Source organism: Lemur catta, chromosome 13 (assembly GCF_020740605.2).
Source record: "Lemur catta isolate mLemCat1 chromosome 13, mLemCat1.pri, whole genome shotgun sequence".
Lineage (NCBI taxonomy): Eukaryota > Metazoa > Chordata > Mammalia > Primates > Lemuridae > Lemur > Lemur catta.
The window spans coordinates 73,717,490-73,739,841 of record NC_059140.1 but is presented as its reverse complement, the minus strand read 5'-3'; the positions used below and the strand labels follow the sequence as shown (position 1 = coordinate 73,739,841).

Genomic DNA, 22,352 nt, shown 5'->3' with positions numbered 1-22,352 from the left:
AGCCTTTTAAATGGAAGGTTTGCCTGAGAGGTATTCGGATATCTGGATTTCAGCTATCGGTTCAAAATTCATCTTTGCAGAAGGACTGTTAGAGGTCACTCTTATGAAAGGGCTCTCACTGTAGTTACAACTACTTTTAGGCCCCAGAGTCATGCAATTATGGATCTTGTCTTGCAATTACTGTATGTATTACATCAACCCAATTATTGCTGTCATCTAGAAATGAATTAAATCCTGTGGAAAACCAAAGGTAATAAAAAGTTGTACTCCAAATAGACATTTTAGGTTTATAGTCCAGTCTCCAGTTCTGTGACATGAGGCCCATGGTACATTAGGAAGATATCTTGAGATATTTCAAGATATCTCCCTCTCTAAGTTGGAGTTCGGGAGGTATCCTATTTCCGCAAGGTGCCTGCACTGACAGAGTGGGAAGTAACACAGAGGAGTGGTCAGGACGTTATTTCTATCACTTGATTTTGAATGTGCCCCTTTAGAATAAATAGTACCTTTTAGTAAGCTGCTTGTAGTACCGTTTAATAAAAGACTTTTCCCTTGCAACTATGGTGCCCTGTTCTCTAAAAGCTCTGACATACTGATTCTCCTCACATAGCTCCCACCCCATCAATCACTTTAAGACCTTCATAAATCAAGTCGGATGCCATTTTTAGTTAGTAACTTAAGGAGATTGATTAAGTGTTAGCTGTGCAGAGAACTCTGTATTACATCTGGGAGGCTACAGTCTTATTAGGGAACTTTTAGGGGATCTGGCTAGAAGTGTGTGTGGTTGGTTCAATAACAGGGCCAACCCTAAGCAAAACTTAGTCTCCAAATGATAATTACTTGGCAGCTCTCTGTTGTGTCTTTCTTAGGTAATTTAGGATGTACAGGACAAAGCAAAACACCAAACAATTTGGGTTAAATGTTTAACTCTTGTTATGCAAACTAATCAGTGAGGATTGGCCTAGCAAAGGTAGGTGTTGTGGGGACAAGAGACCAGAAGTGGCTCCAAAGAAAGAGGGGGAATAGATGGGCAGAGAAGAGTGGAAAGGAGCCACAGAAGAGAAAGAAGGAAGAATAAGTGAGCGTAGTGTGCTGTCGGGCAGTTGGAGCATCTAGAGGACTTGGGCGCAGGGTGGAGGAAAACTGCTGAAGGCCAATGTGCCAGGGCTTGATAATAGTGATCAAGAGGTGTTGACAATTTCAAGCAGAAAAGCGTTATGATTAAAGCCATGCAAGAAAAAGATTAGTTTGGTATGTAAAGCAGATGAAATAAAGTCTGCAAGGAGACTGTTATAATAATCTAGCCATAGATTTCCAAGGGCCTGGACTAGGAAGTGGTTAATGGGAACGGAGAGGAAACAAGATAATATGCAACACATTTCATTTCATTTGTATGACTTTAGTGGTGGTTAAGATCTGTCAGATGAAGGGGACCCCTCGGCTGTATGTCAGGTTCAGTGAATTACAGAGGAAGGGGTAGGAAGAGGAGACCAAATCATTAACATAACGTTGGAGACATGTTTGTAGCACAATAAAATAAACAAAATGTTTGTATGGCTTCCTCAGAATTTCTCTTACCCTCAGATAGAAGGTAAGAGAAGCCTTACATTTATTTGTAGTTATAAGAAGAATGTTCAACTTTCATGGAGAACTTTGTTCCCCCTTTATTGTCAAAGACACCACCATTCCCTTATATCCAAACCAGTACCCAAACCAGTACTGGTTTTTCTTGACTCTTTCCCTTAATCTCTGTATCCAATCACCCAAAACTGATTACTTCCATTTTACTATATACTTTCCATATACTTCCTATTCTTAGCATTCCTGATGCCTCTACCCTAGGCCCACTTGGTCTTACATTTCTTTCATTGGATATTAATAACTGACCATCTTATAAGTACCTAAGAGCAGAGGGGTGGTGCATGCTAGAATTTAACATGTCGAGTATCATAAAAAGTAGAGAAACAAAAAACTTCATTTATGAATTAAAACAAAATTTCCAGTAACTATGTAATTAACACAGTTGTCTGAGTGTTGCATTCCGAATGGAGGCCATTCCCTGGGAGCCCCAGTAGCTGTCTCCATTCAAGATCTAGTCCAAATAAGGAATCTACATATTTTATAAAGGAGGAGGAGGGACCTCCCAGCTTGAACCAAAGGGCCAGTGAGAGTGAAAAGTTAAACCCACACCTCGGGTGGCATACACAGGGCACTGCCTGAGACTTTAATCTTTCAAGAGATGTATCACTCTCTGGCGCAAGAGCCAGCTGGGCTTCTGAAAATTCGTTCTTAGAGACTTCTAGAAGGGATGACCCCAGAGGCTTTTTCATCATTAGAATAAAGCACAGAAGACAGAGAGCTCCTGGCCATTAAGAAAACCTGGACAGGAATTGCTTTTTTCCCATGTACATGTTCTACCCATTTTCTAAATGGGACTACCATTTCCCTAGAATGTAAGAAAGAAGCCAAAAACATCTTAAATATTATAAGGTTTATCAGCTGTATTATGAGCTTGCTTTAGGTAAATTATATTTACCTAAAGCAATGTGGTGACCAAAAGAATTTTGAGATGATGAAATATGGCATCACACAAACAGATTGTAATCAAAATAATTAAATTCTGACACCATTTCTAAAGAATAAGGCCAGGTTATATTAAGTGTGACATCCTTGATACGACCCATATCCTGATATTTGTGGTTTAACACAGCCCATGTGAATATGTCTGACATTATTTTCAGCCAGTAAGAATGTCCATTCTGTTTTTCAGCGTCTCCAGTTGGCAACGGTTATATCAAGCCTCCAGTGCCACCGGCTTCTGGCACGCACAGGGAGAAAGGTCCACCAACCATGTTACCCATCAGTGTGGACCCAGACAGCAAGCCAGGAGAATATGTCCTCAAGAGTTTATTTGTCAACTTCACCACTCAGGCTGAGCGCAAGATTCGCATCATTATGGCAGAACCCCTGGTGAGTACGTGCCTTGAAACTTACCTCTTTTTAAATTCACCTGTTGGCTGAATATACTAGTCTTTACTGTTCTAACAAAGCATAGATTGCTTTTCCCCTAATTTATAAAGGCTTTTTTAAAAAAAATCACAGGTAATTTTTAAAAGATAATAATTAGGTTTCCTGATTTAAGGAAAAAAATTTGAGTGTTGGGGACTTTAAAGCTATCTTCAGTAAACATAACTTAGTAGCGCTTCAGTACTACATTTAGGACTAATAAGCATAATTTAACAAGAAGAGGTATTAATCATAGAAAATTGTGTTCAGAGTCTCTGTTATATACATATATGTAATATAATATACACTTTAGGCAAAATCTTTTATCTGGTTTTTAAAGTAAATGAGGAAAAAAAATCCTTGTTCAAGTGGCTTGTCTAGACTTCCAGTTTGAGAACATATGGTCTGGGTACTATATTGTTAGGGGAAGTGTATGGTGAGTTGTTCAGAAACTCCAGTTCAATTTCTAAAAATTGGAAGACAGGAAATTTTTGACTCACTTACCTTTATGTCTCTCGTTAGACAGATGATGCCCTTGGACGTCAGTGTCTTTCTTTGCAGATGCTTCTGCTAGAACGTAAGGCAGGCGTGTGTCCGCCTTATGTTAATTGCTCTAGCAGGGCTCTAAAGAGTGCTGAATCTCTAAAAGACAGTCAGGAAGGAAGACAGTGCAATTGGTAGATTCAGATTACTTGTTTTCTGACCTTGGTAGAGGGCATACACAATAAGAGAAAAGGAAAGGAATTCAGAGTGACGCAGCTGTTTCTATGAAGCACAGCTTTGTACCTTCAGTGAGGTTACTGGGGCAATAAGAAGATAATCAGAGGTTTGCTTTGCAGAATCATAACTTAAAATAGTTAAGTGCAATATCACTGAGCCCACAAATCTCTGAAAACCTATAACGGATGATGTACAACATCATAACTTAAGATATGAGAATAGAAATTCAAGAATGTCTAAACGTATTTACCTGAAAGTTACAAACTTTGCACTTTAAAGTTTTTATTAGATCAATTTTATGCATTCTGTTCATAAAATTCTTTTCATATATTGAATTTCTACAGTTACGGAAAATGTTTCTTGTTTCTACAGTTTAAATCATTCAAATTTATTCTTAGTACTACACCTTTTTTTCCATTCATTCATGTTTTTGTGTTTCTCCTACTCTTACGATTAACAATCCTGATATTTATGGTTTACACACCATGTGTCAGGCACTGTGCTTAACTTATGTCCTGTAATCTTCACAATGACCTTAGGTAGGCAGTATTGATACCACGTTTACAGATGGGGAAAGTTGGTACAGAGAGGGTTAAATAATTGCCCACGGTCACACAATGTACTCAAGCTGGGTGTCTTCAGAGCCCACCTCTGCACACCCCTACACTTTACTGCCGGTCTTTGCATAGCCTTCTTATGTAAAGAGACCATCACAGATACCGTTGCTGACTTCTTAAACTGACACAAGGCTCCCCTGTAACTTGAGTCAGCCAAGCCAAGCACCCAAATTCCCATTGCCCAGAACAGGGCTGATCCTTGGAACCCTCTGTCTCCTTGAGAGGTACTGAGGTAGCCGGGCCTCCCCACCCTGGTGGAGGGAGTCCTCAGCTCAAGGACATAAGGGAGTTTAAGGACACAATGGTAAGGCACAAGGAAGATTCATTTCACCCCCGTAGCACAAGAAAAGTACACGAATGGCCAGTCAAGGCTCTCTGAAATTGTGTATCCTAGTGAATTTTCCTGAGGAACTGGGAAGTTGTACAAAAGTTGAAAGAGATGCTTAGAAGGCTAGGTCCTGACACCTTTTTGTTTTCAAAATAAGAGTTTACTGTTATTTAAGAATTTATGAAGTCAAATAATTTGGGTTTAACTTTTTTCATCTTTACTCAGCTTCGAATTTGCGTGGAGTTTGTTTTTCTTCTTGAAGTAAGCGTTAGGTCTGAAAAACTCACATATGCCACAGCATTCTTTTAATTAGAGGTTGACATTTTTGGTCCATTCTGTGACACAACTAAGTGTCACAAGAAAAATTGAAAGGAAAAAGTGTAAGTTATCATCATCAGCAAATCTTCCTTGTGTGCCCAGAGCGAGATATTCTGCTGGGTGCTGATAGCCAAGTAGACACACTTGATGTTTTTAGCTGAAGAGATATATCCATTCAATTTTTAGTGTAGTCATTTTTTCTAAAAGACACTTTCATTCCCCTTGTATTTTTTGGCAGAGATGTAAGCTTCTGTGCCATATCCTTTTCTTGTCTGCAGAAAAATGCTTAGTAATTTTCTATCCTTATATTTGCTTACTTATGGGACAGTCAATGTGACTGGATTCTGTGATTTGTCACCTGATTCTAAGCATGTAAATGTGCATTTGGCATTTTGTCCTGTAGCCATAGGAAGAGGTATTATTTCTGAGGCATGTAGAGTACATTTAAGGTGAATTCTAATAAATGTCCCCTACTATTTCTCTTGCTGAGTTGGCTTCTTTTGGAAAGACATTGAATCCTTTAAAATGCTGAACTTACACAGGTTTATCAAATCACAAAATTGTATTCTATTAGCCTTAATGTAACTAAAGTGTGGAGGTGGCAAAGGTAATTTTCAAAAATTTGGATGTATAGATTCACTCTTTGGGAAACTACGAAGGAATCTGTATTTTGGGGGTTTATTTTTAAAAGGTTGACTCTTTCGGAAATCCATGGCAATTAGACAAATTGTGTGCAATGAGTTATGTACAACATTAAATTAAAGTTTAAGGTTTTATTTATGTCTTTCCAATATCCAAATAGCTGATTTTGAAGGGGAAAAAAGGACATGAAATAAAAATATTCTACCAAAATCAAATTTTAGATTTTTTTCTTGGTAAACATATTAAACTTGTTGCTCTTTGCACCCAAAAGATACTCAGGTCATATACATAAATATTTATGGATACATCAATTTTATTCTATTTTTATTGCTTCATGAGGATGATTAATAGCAGTTGTTCTTGTCTAGTCTCATTACTTTACCTTTCCCAAGGAAAGTGTTCTAAAAGAGCTAAATGAGGTCATCTATGTCTTTTTTATATTTTTATTTCAAAACATATAAAAAGTACGTACAGAAAATAATATAGTGGATACAATTCCTTCTTGCATCTTACCCCTTTCCCTTCCTTTAAATTTTCTTTTTCCCAAAGTACATCTTTTTTAGTTCTTTAAGAAAGAGCCAGTGGGTAGTGAATCACTCAGTCTTGTTCATCCCAATGTCTTTATCTGTGCCTCATTCATCAGTGATGGTTCAGCTGGGAATAGAATTCTAGGTTGACATTCATTCTCCCTCTGAACGTTTGAAGCTTCATTTCACAGTGTTGCCTCTATCATTGCTATTGAAAAGTCTGCAGTTGACTTGTTTCTTTGTGGATTATTTCCCTTTTCCTAGTTTGCTTTTATGGTTTTTGTCTTTGTCTTTGATGTTCAGCAGTTTCACTATACTGTGGTTGGACGTGGATTTATTTTTATTTTCCTGTTTGAGACTGTTGTGCTTCTTGATTTGAAGGTTTATATCTTTCATCAATTCTGGAAAATTCTTAACTATTAAATATGTGAATATTGCCACCTTTCCATCTTCCTTTTCTCTTTTTTTGGGCACCCCTATAGATGTATATTGCACCTACTCATGCAGCATTGCATATCTTTTGACCCGTCTTTTATTATTCTACCTCTTTGTCTCTTTCTACTGCATTACAAGTCATTTTTTCAGATCTATCTTCCAATTAATTAATGTTCTCTTAGGTTATGTATAATCTGTTGTTTTACCCACCCATTGAGAATTTTAATCTTGATGACTATGTATTTCATTCCTACAAGTGCTGTTTGGTTTTCTTTAAAAATCTATTTGAGTTTTTATTGTCATTGTATTTTGCTCCTTTCTTAAGATTACAACTTTTATGCCTTCCATCACCTTAAACATGTCTTTAGATTATTGTTTTTATTATGTCAATATTTGGGAGCCTGTACTTCTGTTTGTTCTGTCTGCCAACTCTTGCCTATGGTGAATTGCTTTCCATGCACTTTGAAAGTGTTCACTGTGAGTTCTTTAACCGAGCTTGTTTTTCTGTGAGTCTTGCTTGTATTCATGGCTGTAGGAGTCTTTGTCCAGCATAGTTTTGCTTTTGTTCCTTTCTGTGCCCCAGAGTTTATCACTGTCTGAGGCCAAATATTCTGTTACTTTCTTGGCTTGGAAATTTCTGCACCTGGCAGGTGATATACATGTAAATCCCAAATTCATGTATTAGTTTCAAATTCTTGGGAGTGATTTTTTTTTCTTGTTTTTACATAGAACCCAAGCAGAGACCACTGGAATATCTTTTCATTTTCTCAATAGATTTTCCCTAGTCCATTGTTTAGGACCATGCTTTATGTAAACTGTCTTATTTCCAGTGTCCCACCTCTCAAGGCTCACATCTTTGTTTCCTGTTCCCAAGTGGACAACAACAAAAGCCTCCAGGACAAGGAGACAAACAGTCCTCTCCCTGGACAGCCACTATGCTACCTCCCTCCCTCCTGCTTTTCCTCTTTCTTTGCCTTTCTTGTGAACTCATTTCTGCACTTTTTAAAAAATGTTACATTCCATTCAGCATTTCCAAGCATGAGATTTTGGGTTATCTTAACCCATCATCCTGCCTAAGTCCTCTGTAGAAGTCTTGGTTTGCTTCTCATGCAGATAAAGCCAGTGTGGGCCTTTGTGCTATGACATTTATGTGCAAGCAGAAGTTCCCACGCAAGGTAGGAACTTGTCACCAATTCGCCCTCCTCTGATCCCGTCTATGCATTTTCTTTAAACACAACCCTGACCCTTACATTCATTGCTCAAAACCTTCATTTCATACCCTTTTACTCCATGATTTGGCCAAAACTTATCTTACTTCCACTGTATACCTTTATGAACCCAACTTTCTCGTCTGCCGCAATGCATTTTCACATGCTGACCCATCTCCCTGGAATGCCACTCAGCTCCTCATCCTGCCCATCTTTTAAGGCTCAACATAAACGCCTCATCATCTGAAAAGGTTTGCTTGATTTCTTCCCTGCTGTCTGCACGCAATCATGCCCGTGTGGACACATACTCGTACATACCTGTAAATCTCTACTTTATCAGAACCACTATATCATTCTCTCATGCAAACCATTCTGTCCTTGATGAATTAGAGTAGTTAGAATAGACTAAACTACAAAATATCAGAATATTTTATAGGTCTTAAGGGTAAATGTTTTATGAAACTTACAGTTGTGTGTGTGCATAGCAAGCCATGGTGTAAAATGTATTTTTTATGAAGAGGGAGTAGAAATTTTTTTTTAAGTTGAATAAGCACCATATTAGCCTATAAGTTTCTGGGAGGCCGTATCTGTGCTGATGCATCTTTTCACACATACACACACACCCACATATCCCATAGTCCCATGCTTAGGACAGTGCTTTGCATAGAATAGACAGTGAATATTTTTTTAATGCATGAATGAGTGAATATATGAAAGAATGAATAAATGAAGCATTAATACACTAGCTTGAAGAGAATGTTTTTGTTGGAAACTGTGTGTTTCCAAAGGTCATCTTGCCAACCTCTAAACTGATAATAATGGATTTTGTTCTGTCCTTGTACTGGGCAGATGAATGCCCTACAATATGCTGAGTGCAAGAGACATTGATTCTCAGCCTCCTACGTTGGGGCATCTAAGAATACCTCATTGTTTGTTGATATGGTCACCTACTCCCAGCCCCACCCCAGCAATAGGTGGAGAGCCAGGCTGGCTCTCAGCAGTCAGACACAGTCTCAGAACACACACTCTCATTATCTATGAGTTGCTCCACTTATATAGCATCTGTCACTATAGTCACAGGCAATTACCTTTTCAATAAATTCTTTTCCAAAAACAAGACTCTCCAGTTTTTCAAAATTTAAGAGCTCCTATCAGTTTTGGTTTTGTAGATTGAATGGCCAAGAAGAGATAAAGTTAAAAACAAAACAACTTTTCATTCAGACTATCTGGACTTGACTTCCGATCCCACCTCTTTAGTGTTGTGTGACCATGGGCCAGCCAGTCAGCCTCCTTTTGTTCTCGTTTGCAAAATGGGCGTAACGGTACCTAGTTCATAGAGTGGTTGAGAGGGTTAGAGGTAATGTATGAAGCACTTGATATAATCCAGAGCACAAACGAGGTTCTCAGTTGTGCTCCTCATCACCTTCCTCATCACCATTGGGGAGCTGAGATGGACTAACCCAATTTTCTGGGATATCTCCTTGGAAGTCAGCCTGGTGCTTCCTCTCTGTGTGTTCACTCAAACAGAATGGAGGCTTGAACAGGGGCAGTTGGCTGCCTGCCGTTGCCATCCATCAATACTATCAGATGACTGTCCCAACTTCTGCCGTGGCACTGACAGAGGCACAGCCAAAGGTGGTCTGGGCTCTCCAGGTGCCATGTTCTAGGAGGTGACGGAGGCAAACAAATAAAAGGACTCGAGAGAAATCAACACTGCCCCTTCCCCACCCCAACTGTCTCACTGTATTTTCAAGCAAAATACTTGAGGCTTACCCATGTGTGAACTGTGAAGACCGAGGCAATAGAACCAGGGATTCAAAGAGAGTCCACCCACAATGATTTTATTTAATAGAAGGCTTTCAAAGAGGAAATTTCACTAGTTCTTGAGAGTAGGAGTCTCAGAGACAAGTTGGAACAGCACAGTGCCAGGCCATGCTGGGAAGCCGGGTGGCCCGAATGTGAAAGCCTGCGTCATTCAACTAAGTAAAGCAAGTTCAGAAAAATTTCAGCCACACTTCTCAGGCTGGCCTCTTCTGTCTACCCTCCTTCCTGTGACTGGGCAGATACACAAGAAACTTAGTTTTCCATCATAGCCTTGCCCCTAACCTGTGCTTCTGGCAAGGTCACTTAAATGTGATCCGTCATTGTTTTCTCATCTCTGCAGTGATACCAGCCAGGCCCAGTGTTATCTCCAGTGTATGTAACAAATGAAATAAAAGTGTAATTAACTCTTGCATCTCTGAGTTAAAATTCAGGGCTTAGTGAGTCTACCCTGATTTAATCATCCATTGTCCTTTCAAGGAGCTACAGAGGAAGCTAAATCGGGGATCAGGCCAGGAATTCCATCTGGATCTAGTCTATCAGCATAAAATGTCAACAGGAAGAAGAAGAAGAAATTCTAATTTACCTGACAAAGAGTTACTCAGAAAGAAAGTAATTTATTCTCTTTTGACTTTGAAAGCTGGAAAAGATCTGCTTGACTTCAAAAGAAGACCCAACATACCTACCTTTCATCTCGTCCTTCAGCAGAGACTAAGATACAGTGAGAGAGTTGGGCTCATCTTCCTCTAATAGCCTAGAATTTAAAAATATTTTTGTAATGAAAAGTGATGTGAAAATGGGGATTTTTATTATTGGAATTGCTTAAGCCTTGATAGCCCTTATTCACAAAATGGTCAATGCACAAGATGCAGGCAGGATCTTTTAGATATTGCACCTGTGCTGAGTTGGGAGCATGGGTGTGGGCTGACCAGCAGTGTGATCATTCATAAAGGTGCTAACTGTGTCATGCTCAATGGAGACTTAAAAATAACAGAACATGAGCTAGCTCGTTTGCTCGTCATGAAAGAAACAATGAAGGGAATTTCTGTTTTAAAATAAGATTGAAAGTAAATTAAGAGTAGCACAATATATTTTCTTGGGGTACAAAGTCTGAAGTATCCAGGATGCCAAATTCTATTGCATCACACATCATGAATCTGTAATGAAATATGTCATGCCTTAAGACCAAACCTGTAGGAACGTCAGTCAGAGCCAACTGGCACAAACATGAAAAGGCCAAACAATTAGCTAATGACAGCATTGCTGCATGCTAATGTTGTTCCAGGTTGAGGCAGTCATGTCATTGACATACCTTTGATCTTTGGCCCCAGGTCTCAGGCTTCCAGTTCCTCCTGGGTGTCGATATTACAAAGCTGGCAACAGGACAACTCTCCAGTTAACCCTGAAGTTAAGCAGGACACTGTGCTGTTAATAAGGACTCTGGTGGGCCACCACCAACAAACTATATACAATAAGTGGTTCTAGTCCTTTTGATGAATTGGATTATGGTTCTAAGTAAGCAAAGCCTTTGGCAAGTGAAGTACACACCCACCCCAGCTTCCTCCTGTGAGTTTAGACCATATCTGATGAGAAGTAACAGACCAAGGTTAGGATATACTCTGTTTGTAGCTGTAAAAGAGCTTTTTTTTTTTTTACCTCTGGACCATATAGAGATTGAACATTAAACCGTAGTCTTGTGTTTCGCCTTTCCAGATGCCTGACTACAGACTTACAGATATCTGAAAATATCTGATCCTTTCATCTAGAACCCTTTTTAATATTTAAGGAATTTGTGAATTGGGAAATCCTGCTGTACTAAGGGACAGAATGACTGCCTTTAATTAAGTTTGCACATTTATGTGGTGGATCTTCATAAAACCAATTGTATTTAATCATGTTCATAGCCTTATAACTATTCACTAACCTCAACCATGTTGTGATAATATTTTATCATGCTCGAGTTTGCAAGTTGGTGGTTTTTCTGCACTGACATACACTCCAGTCTTCCTGTACTAAGCAAATGTTACATGTCTGTTAACTAAGGATGTGTAAATAGCAGAAACACCAGCCTTAATGTCTCTCTGCACAGTGGAGTCAAGGCAGTCTCCCAGCAGAACAATCAGCTAGTCTTTTTGGCCAAACTCCTCTTTAAATAGAGACTGCTGTTGCTTCAACAAACCTAATAAGGGAAATATAAAGAGAATAAAAATAATTTCTAGATTTAGCTCCCAGTTCAGTGTAGTGATAGCATCAAAGTAATGCTTTCCTGAAAGGAGACTAAGAAACAGTGCTGGTCAGATGGAGAATATTTATATCACACTTGACAACGTACTGGCTTATTTTCAAATTATAAATAAATACATAACTTTTAAAATAGCCGTTTCTTAGTGAAGTAGCTTAGCCTGCCACCTCCGTTATATAATCCATCAAGACATTCACCAGAAACTTGAAAATTTGCCCTAACCCAGATACAAAGCATTGTTAGTGGCTAAACCCAGAGACAATTGTTGAAAGATTTCATTTAGCTGCTGAATGAGGTGATCTTTCAGAGGAACTCATAAACTCACTTTTTTCTGTATGTGGTTCAACTTTAAAGTTTGTTTGGAATGAGTATATTTGGAATCACGTAGATGAAAAACAGTTCTTTTGTGGCTCCTAAACAGGACTTTTTCAGCTGTGAAATGAGATTTAATACACTACCGTAATAAAAGTCCGATTGAACCTCATAGCAAATAAATGATGTGAAAAGTATCATGAAGTAATACAAAATATCAGGGGGCTTTTTACTTCAATTTAATAGTATCCGATTCCATTCATTCATTGGTAAGGCCATAATTTTTATGTCTAGTGACTTTATGAGGAGATTATCAAAGTTTCCTCTTTTTGAGAAGGGCAAAGGTTATTCCTTAAGGTATTTTCAGTCTAGATCTTTCTGATTATATGCTCTTTTTACTATTTACAAAGACATTTTTTTTAACACAAACAAAACAGCATCTAAAAATATATCATCATGTTTTAGAGTTACAGAAAATGCCAATAAAAGCACATTCAGTAATAATGGCATAATTATAAGTACTGACAGCTTATTCCTTACAATCACTATGATATAATATTGTTATGTTTCCACACAACATTTTGCATTTTGACGTTTCTGAAAGTCATCAGTACAATTTTGGGCAGCAGCAATCTTTACTGTAGCATTGTAGCAATTTTAACCAGCACAAGTTTTGATTTCCATAGGTCATGCTAACAATAATTTGATTTATGTTTTATTAGCTATTTTTGGCTGCTGTTTCAGTATATATCTAGTACATTCCAATTTTTTAAATTTTTTGAAACACGATATTCCATTTGGTGATATTTCTGATGACTTTGGGAATTTCTATTCAATTCCTAAGTTGTCATCACATGGATTGAAGGGAGTTAGCTTTGGAATGTTCCAGTAGGCTTTCCCAAGACAATTCAGCTCCAGGGAACACAAACATTTCAGGAAAAAGACTAGCCTAAGAAGGCCACAGAGAAGTAATGTCTTAAGAAGTGGGAGGAGAACAGGCGGGAGGTGGGGTGATTCAAGTGCAAGGAAGGGAGTGATAGGTAGTGTCTCATTGCAGATGAAAGATCCAGGAAGAAAAATACTGAAAGATGGTCACCAGATTTGCTGTTTGGAAAATTACTGGGGTCTCTGGGGAGACTCTTTTTAGTGGTGAGAGAAAAGCCATATTGCAGGTTGTTGAAGCAAGAATAGGGGAGGAAGGGAAGGAAGGAAGTGTAGACCACCCGTTGGAGAAGTGAGTGTGAGAGGAAGAGTAGAAAGGAAACCTCCGCCAGAGGTGGATGTGAACTCAAGGAAGGCTCTGAGATGAAAAGGCTGAAGCATGAGGTGGCTGAGAGAAAGAGAAGAGAGGGGAGGTGAGACACAAGCAATAGTGAGGAGTCGGCTCATGGGGCAGCCAAGATCCATCCACAGGTACTAAAGCCCGGTGAGTGAACATGGCGTGCACCGTTACCAGGGCTATGGTGGGTCAAATAAAATCAAAAATACCAACAAAGCAGAATGTAGCCCAGAAACAAAAGAGAAAGGTTGCATCTTCTTACATTTCTTGGTAGCTGCTGTAGTTTTTTGGGTTTTCTTTCTTTAAAGAATGCCTGTGAGAGCTGCTCTTTTGTTCAATTAAAATGAAGATTAACTTGGTAGTTGAATTTAATTGAAGTTTCCCCTCCACTGTTCAAATAATGGATTGTTAAATTTGGCAGAGAAATAAGCTCCACTGAAATGAGCAAAACCGTTTCAAATAGGACAGATTATCTCAAGAGATTTTACTTAAAAAAAAAAAGTGCCATAATATCCTTCCAGATTTGTATCTGCCTTCACTTTGCATAGCATAGGATACTGGACAGCATCTTACCCACTAGTACCTTTAACTTGTTTGAGATACTTTCTACCTCATTCTATTGGTCTTGGTTTCCACCCCACCCCCCACCAATGTTTTGGGGAAAAATCAATATATATTGTTTTTCTTAAAGAAATTCATTTTAGTAACTAAATAGAACAAAAGGGAAACAGTTCCGGCAGTTCTATAAGCACACTTCTTCCACAGATCTCCAAGAGTTTAAACTATTGCTCATTAGTTCTTACTATTAATAGAAACCTAGTCAGGGTGTCGTAGGGTGATGTCTGTTTTTACCTGGAGAAACCAAGGCAGGCATCAAGCGCTCAGTCTTCTGCCAGAAGTTCAATGATCCGTATAGGCAATCGACAGGACCAGCATACATCTTCAAGATGAATCACACCCCTGGGTCCCTGATTGCCCCTCACATTAGAGGTGTCTTTTAGGGAGAAACAGTCAATATTCAGAACTGTGAGTCCTCAGGCTCACTCCTTACATTTGTTTCCAAAGTTGAGTCAAAGCTGGCACAAATAAGATGTGAAGAAAAGAATATGTCAGACATGAAAACATTTTGAGCCCTATTATTCTTTGGTTCAGACTGAAGCAAGGTGCCTACTGCCCTGTGCTGACAGTTGGGTGCACAGCTCTCTACTGTGAAGGGCACCATCACCCGGGGAAGGGGCAGCTCCCTGCTCAGCATCTTCCCACGTTGTGGTGTAGAAGACAGATCCTAACTGCAGTAATTCCGTTCTGAAAGTCTTGTTAATTACTCAGACCAGACATTTGTATTATAAAATTTCCCTGCTGATGGTATCAAAGTCTTCAATTCATTATGCATGAACATGTTCTTACAATCAAAAATGCTGTAGTTTCAAGACTTGAGAAGTTTCGTGGTTGGTTGTTTTGCTGTGGTTTTTTTTAACTTGGTTGTTTTTATAGCCACCCCACCATTAAATTAAAAGGTTTCCTCTAAATTACATATTAAGAATAAAAGCCATTGTAATAATGTTAGGCTCTTTTTTTTAAGACGGAAGGGCAATTACTCTTTATAATTTTTTTTCCTATTTTCTGTAATACAAATTTCTAGTTACACTTGGAAGCTTCCAGGAAACTGAAATTAAAGCTTTAATTAATGTCAGCAGGAGTATGCACTGCCCCAGGAAAAGATGTAGAACTTAGCTTCAGCTTCTGAACATGATGAAAGAGGGCACACCTCTTAATATTATCTAATTCCAATACTAATGATATTAAAAGGAATTTTAATAATACCAATGGCAGTCAATTTCTGAGTACTTTATGCCATTCATCTTTCAGTCCTATGATGTAGGTTGGTGTTATTTATCCCCATTTTACCTAAAAGATAACTGAAGCTTAGAGAGGTTCAGTAAGGTCCTAATGTTGTAAGTGAGGGGCCTAGGATTCAAATTCAGGCTTCTTAAATTTCAAAGCCCATGTACTTAACTGCTATATGCAACTGATGTAATAATCAAAAGACATTAAAATAGAATGTTGGGCCAGATTGGTGATATATTTAACCAATTGAATAATCTCAGATTAATTCCAATAACATTGCCAAGTTAAATAAATTTATTGAAATGTCTCTGAGGGCAATAATGATTTGGACCTTTCTAGATTAGTGAAATCTTACCTGTGTGGAGCACACTTGGCATTTTGTTGGAGGGGGGCTGCCTGCCAAAAAGTCAGAGGTAGAAAATGATTTATTAAATGAGCCCCTTGTATTCTTCAAATAAAACACCCCTTGATACATAAGACTCTCTCTAGACTCCTCACTGCCTGTGGCTGTCCTGTGTGGCCATCTTTATTTCCTCACAGAGATTACAGAGATACCTGGTGTGAAAAGATTGTGAAGTGAAAATGTAGCCAGTGTACACTGGAATTGTTTAAAATTAAAGTGGAAGTTGATAGCTTTCCTCTGCCCTTCTTAGGAAGATGCAGACATGAGAGTCTACTTTCAGAGTCTTTTTCTAAGTCTTCTTCCTTTTTTAAGAAGAGGGTGGGAAGTCTGGAATTCCCCAAGGTGTTAGGAGCACAAACAGGAACCTTGCCCTTTCCCCATGGAAATACCGAAACTCCTACAGAATTCTTCATCACAGGAGAAAATCCCCCTTCATCATAGGTGCTCACGGTCACCCAGTTGGAACAGCAGAGCTCCTTAATTCAGGGGGAGAAAACTCAAAGAAAAGCCCAGAGTGCAGACTGAGACCTGCATCTCACCTCTCACACAGCAGGTGAGATATTCACTACCCAAATCCTACCCGTACAGGGGGAGGAATGGATAGTGGGTCCCTTCTGCAACCCCGTCAGGAAAGGACAAAACATTGGATAAGTGCTATTGAAATAAGTTTTGAGAATGGCTTCTACTATCTTTAAAAGAGATATTATAAGGTTTTTCTTTTTAACGATGATAAGTAATACATCATGACCTCCTATTTTTAGTTTTTGTTTGACTGGTTTTTTATGGAGAATTTCAAACATAAACATCTGCAAACAAACTAGCGTCATGAACCTTATGATCATCTTCAACAATTATCAACTCATGGCCAATTCACTGTACACTCCCTGCACCTCCCCCAATACAATTTGAAGCAAATACTAGGAACCTAATCATCTCATCTCTAAGCATGTCAGTATGTATCTCTAAAAATATAAAGATTCTTCTTTGAACAAAACTGAAATACTCTTGCTACACCTAAAAATTTAATAATAATCCCTTAACATCATCAGATGTCCAGTAAGTGTTCAAATTGCCAGTTGTCTCATGAATGTTATATTTTCTTTTCACAAATTATTTGAATCAGGAGCCATATAAGATCCACACATTGCAATAGGCTTCTTAAAAAATCACCAGGATCCCCTCCATTTCTCTTTATCTCCCTCTTGGAGACTTATTTACTGAGGAAACATCTTTCTTTCCCACTGAGTTTCCTTCAGTCTGGATTTTGCTGATTGCATCTTTGAGGCACAGTGTAACATATTTTTCTAATTCTTGTATTTCCTAAAAATTAGAAATTAGATCTAAAGGCTTGGTCAGATTCAGGTTTCAGTTGTTTGATTGGTTGGTTGGTTGGTTAAGACTATTTCGTATTTTTTTTTTTTCCATCAGAAGGGACATATAATGTCTAGGTGTTTTTTTTTTTTATTATACTGTGAACACCACTGATGTCCAGTGCCAAGTCTCCCAGTGTTTTTGGTTTTCCTGGTCCTCTTTTGCTCACTGTCACCCAGTGAACTGGAGGGTCTGGTAAAGTAGAGTCACCACTTAAGGCCTCCAGCTTTGGACGGCTAAGAACTTTCAGGGATCCAGCACCCCAAAGTTATGCTGTTTCAGAATTATTTTGCAAAACAAATATATTCAATTAATGAACCTTTAGTACATAAATAAAATTGTACAAATCTTAAAAGTATATGAAGTCTTTCTGTTCTTACTTGACATATACTGTTCTTTCTTGATGAATGATACCATTATTTTGAGCCTCCTTTGCCATATTCTGTTTTAATTTGTTGGTTAAATAGCCATTGTTTATTCTGTGTTATATTTTCTTTCCCACTTATTTAATGCTCTTTGGGAGCCAGGATTTTCTGAATGTACAGACCCTGAATTCTGTGACTCTGGTCTCCCCTGGGAGAACCTCAAGCGGAACACGCCTCTGTAGTTCTCTTTCCTTAAGCAGGTCTGAGCCTTACTGATCTTTGCCCTGCATTCAGATGGCCCTCTTCTGGGCCAGAGCAAGTTTGCTGCTCTCCTTTTGTCTCTTTTTTTAATCTCTTCATTCCTTCTTCTCTCTTTCTTTTCTTCCCCAATTCTTCCTTTATTTTCTCTTTTTCTCATTCCTCTTTCCTTCTCTCCCTCCTTCCTTCTTTCCCTCCTTCTGCCATTCCTTCCTTCCTCATACTTTTTCCGTCCTCCTTTCTCCTCCTTCCCTCCTTCCTTCCATCTTTCTTTTTCTCTTTATTTTTTAGCCAGTGTGATATTCTCTCCCCAAGGCCTACTCTTAAGCCTCCTTATACTGATAAAATCTATGTTGATGCAAAGATAATCTTGGTAATATTAAAATGTAAACTTGATTCTCTGTGCCCAAAGCTATCTTCCCAAGTGCATAGGGATATAGTCAGCCATTTAACAAACCCTGACAATAGTCCCAACTGTGAACTAGGGTATGGAGGAGACAGACAAGTTACATGATGGAAATGCTGACAAGAATAGATGCAAACAAAGCACCGTGTGATAACTAACAGGTGACTCTGCCAGGGAAGACTGGGGAGGGGCTTTGTCTTAGAAGTGACATTTGAACTAAGTCTTCAAAGAATATGATTGAGACAGTATATTATGTGAAATAGATAAGGAAAACTTGGGGTATTATTTTATTGAAGGCATTCAACCCAGGTTCTTGGCCAATGGACTTGACTTTTGTGTATAGCAACAACTTATATCAATGTTTTCTACCAGAGAAAGTGAGACTTGCAATATGTTCTTATCTTCATATGTATGTGAAAATGTGTAAGTGTAAAATGTCATGTTATCAGCTTCCCACCCAGTTTGTAGTGGGAAAAAATAACCTTTAGGCATGGGAAGCTTTGAGGTGTGGGTGGACATAGTCATCTTCCTTCCCCACTGTGACAGGATCCTCTTTCAGGTGATAGTAACGGGGAACTGCAGTGTGGGCTCCCAACATGTGGACTCCTGAGCAATCATAAGCGTCTACAGACCCACAGGTGTGCTGAGCAGCATCTTCTGGCTGGGTTTTATGATCTCTTATATACGTGTATTCTCATTTTTCTAATACATATAAAATAAATATTGTTGCTACTCTGCTACAGAGCCATTTCAAAGTGTCACTGAAGCCATAGCATTAGCTCTCTATCGTTATGTATGGTTTCAAAGAATAGACACTAAAATAAAATTACTATCTTGTATGTTTGGGATATGAGTAGGTGTTTTGTGGTTGAGAACTTTTGGAAAATTTCTGGCATTATGAAGACAGAGAGAGGGTCTTAATGAAATAGATAGTGATTGTGGTTGAACAACATTGTGAATGTACTTAATGCCACTGAATTGTATACTTGTGTATATTTTATGACAATAAAAAGCATAAAAAATTTCTAAAATTTAAAATAGATACACACACACAAAAAGGGGATCTTCATATTTGAAGAAACTGGACACCTCTGGCCTAGAGCTTTTATTAATTTCCCAGATCTGTAGCCAGCACCAAGCGATTCTCTGCTCTGTGACTTTAAATGTTGAGAGAAACAGAGAGGTCACTGCGTTTCTGGTGCTTGCTGCCTCGCCTCCCTCATGGGGTGGTGCTCAGCGCCTCTCTCATGAATGTGTAATTCTGCAACTTGCTTCTACACTTTGATGTGGCTTCACCCTCTGGGAAGTGCTGTGAAAGGAAAAGCATGTGAAGCTTTGTAGGCTTGTAACAGGGAAGGGCAGACCTGGTGCTGGGGAACAGCTCAGAGAAGGGCTTCCCTGGGGAAGTGAGAGTTGAGCTGAGGTTTCAATAATGAACAAGGAGAGGTAACACTCATAAGAAATCATTGACTAGGTTTTCCCCTTTCTGACTCTTCTCCCCCATGGCAGGAATCGTGTGTTCTTCAGTACTGCACCCAGCGTGTAGCATTGGACATACTGTGAACCTTTAGTCCTTGCTGAGTGATGACTCAATAAAAGATCGATTAGAAATGTTCATACTGGGTTTGTTCCAAGGAAATTTATGGGATCCGATGACGCTTGTTTTCACTTCTTTAATTTTCATATTTGTGTTTTACTTGGTATTACAGAGAACTTCGGATGACATTATATGACATTATAACCTTTACATATACAGGAAATGCTTTCCCATGTAATTGTTGGATTTGTCCTCTTGTACAATCAATTGAATCTGTTGCTTCTTTAATTGTTCTTCTTTGTTCTTATCTATATTTTTGTATCCAATCTCCCACTAATAGGTCCTAAATAGCATACTTTGAAGAAAAAGTGTTTACTAACCCGTAAGAACACAGTATTCTTTTTATTTTAGATGAACACACATTTTGAAGCTGTATATTTTCCAAATGAGACAGAGTAGTTGATTCAAAAGGCTCTTAGCGAAAATTCAGATATCCTGGATGAGCCTCCACGTGCATTTCTTCAAGAACAAAGACTTTATGGGATGTGGGTGGGGCTTGCATCTGCCTTAGGTACATACCATCTTTGCCAGTGTAGGACAAGATTGGAGGAGGGACTAGACTCACAATGAGAGGGTCTATGTGAGCAGATAAATATAAATAGAGTCTTTCTAGGGCACCTACATTGGCCAAAGTAAAATTTATTCCTTTTTGATGTATAATTTTTGCATGATTTCTAATCCTGAACCAAATTTTAGATCGGAATTAACTTCAACGGTAAAAACAAAATACAAATAAGGGTAAGTAATTATAAAATGCCTTGCTTGAAAGTAAGTTAAGGCTTCCTAATGTAAATAATGATAAAATGATTAGGGAGACTTATCTCTATAGATTCTTGTCACTACCCACATTATTTTTGCAGAGAGTTAGATGTGAAGCAAGACAAATCGCATGCCCCAAATTCACCAATTACACCTAGTAAATATATTATTGGTAGGTTGTCTCTCAATACCAATACCTCAATACTAATCTAATACATAGAATTTATTTTGTTTCTAAATCTAAGGACTTAGAATAGTGTATCACTTTCAACTTTTTGTTATCTGTCAAGTCCCAAGATAAATAAGAAAATTTTTCAAATAAATTCTATGGGTTTTATTATGTGGTTTCCATTGAAAACATAGCACCACTTATAGTATCAGATTCTTTTTTTTAAATTTGACAAATAAAAATTACATATTTATGATGTACAACATGACGTTTTGATATATGTATGAGTAAATCAAGCTAATTAACATATCCATCACCTTACATTCTCATTGTTTTGTGGTGAGAATGTTTAAAAATCTACTTTCTTAGCAATTTTCAAGTATACAATATGTATTAGTCCATTCAGGCTGCCGTAACAAATTACCATACACTGGGTGGCTTATAAACAACAGAAATTTATTGCTCACAGTTCTGGAGGCTGAGAAGTCCAAGACCAAGGTGCTGGCAGATTTGGTGTCTAGTGAGGGCCTTTTCCTCATAGATGATGCCCTCTCACTCTGTCCTCACATGGTGGAAAGGGCAGACAAGCTCCTAAGGCCTCTTTTATAAGGGCACTCATCCAACTCATGAGAGTTCTGCCCTTGTGATATAATTACCTCCCAAAGGCACCACCTCATAACACCATCACCTTGAGGGTTAGGTTTCAGCATATGAATTGGGGGGGGTACATTCAGACCATAGCACAGGACAATATTATTAACTATAGTCACCGTGTTATACAATAGATCTCCAGAACTTATTCTTGTTTAACTGAAACTCTGTGTCCTTTCACAAACATCTTCTATTCCCCCCCAACCCTCACCAGTCCCTGGAAACCACCATTCTACTCTCTGATTTGGTGAATTTGATTTTTTTAGATTTCACATAAAAGTGAGATTATGCAGTATTTGCCTTTCTGTGCCTGGCTTATATCACTTAGCATAATGTCCTCCAGGTCTGTGGTCCCCAACCCCTAGGCCGTGGCCTGGTACCAGTCAGTGGCCTGTTAGGAAACAGGTTGCACAATACTGCCTGAGCTCCGCATCACCTCCCCCCAACCCACAACAGCCCCAGGTCTGTGGAAAAATTGTCTTCCATGGAAATAATCCCTGGTGCCAAAAAGGGTGGGACTGCTGCTCCAGGTCCATCCATGTTGTCACAAATAACAGGATTTCCTTCTTTTTAAGGCTGAATAGTATTCCATTTTGTATATATACCACATTTTCTTTATCCATTCATCCATTTGTGGATGCTTAAGTTGATTCTGTATTTTTGCTATTACGAATAATGTTGCAATGAACATGGGCATGCAGATATCTCTTCAACATACTTATTTCATTTTCTTTGGATATATACCCAATGGTAGAATGCTGGATCACATGATTGTTTCATTTTTTAGCTTTTGAGGAACCTCCACACTGTTTTCCATAATGGCTATTCACATTCCCAACAACATTATCCAAGCGTTTCCTTTTCTCTATATCCTGCCAACATTTATTATCTTTTGTCTTTTTGATAAAAGTCTTTATAACAGGTATGAGGTGATATCTGATTGTGGTTTTAATTTTAGTTTCCCTAAGCATCAACTCTTAATGTTCCAGTCAAAGAGGTATTTGTTAAGATGAACAGCAAGAATCATGGTGGTAATGATCAAACATTACATAGTAAGGTCAGAAGAGCTA

General features: G+C 38.5%; 1 protein-coding gene across 1 annotated transcript in view; it reads left to right on the top strand.

Annotated features, from left to right (window-relative positions):
- FRY (FRY microtubule binding protein) overlaps positions 1-22,352 on the top strand; it is a 231,492-nt gene that overhangs the window by 41,341 nt on the left and 167,799 nt on the right. Inside the window, exon 2 of the mRNA XM_045566954.1 lies at positions 2,771-2,970. Within this exon, the coding sequence (XP_045422910.1) occupies positions 2,771-2,970 (200 nt within the window). The remainder of the gene's footprint in view (positions 1-2,770; positions 2,971-22,352) is intronic.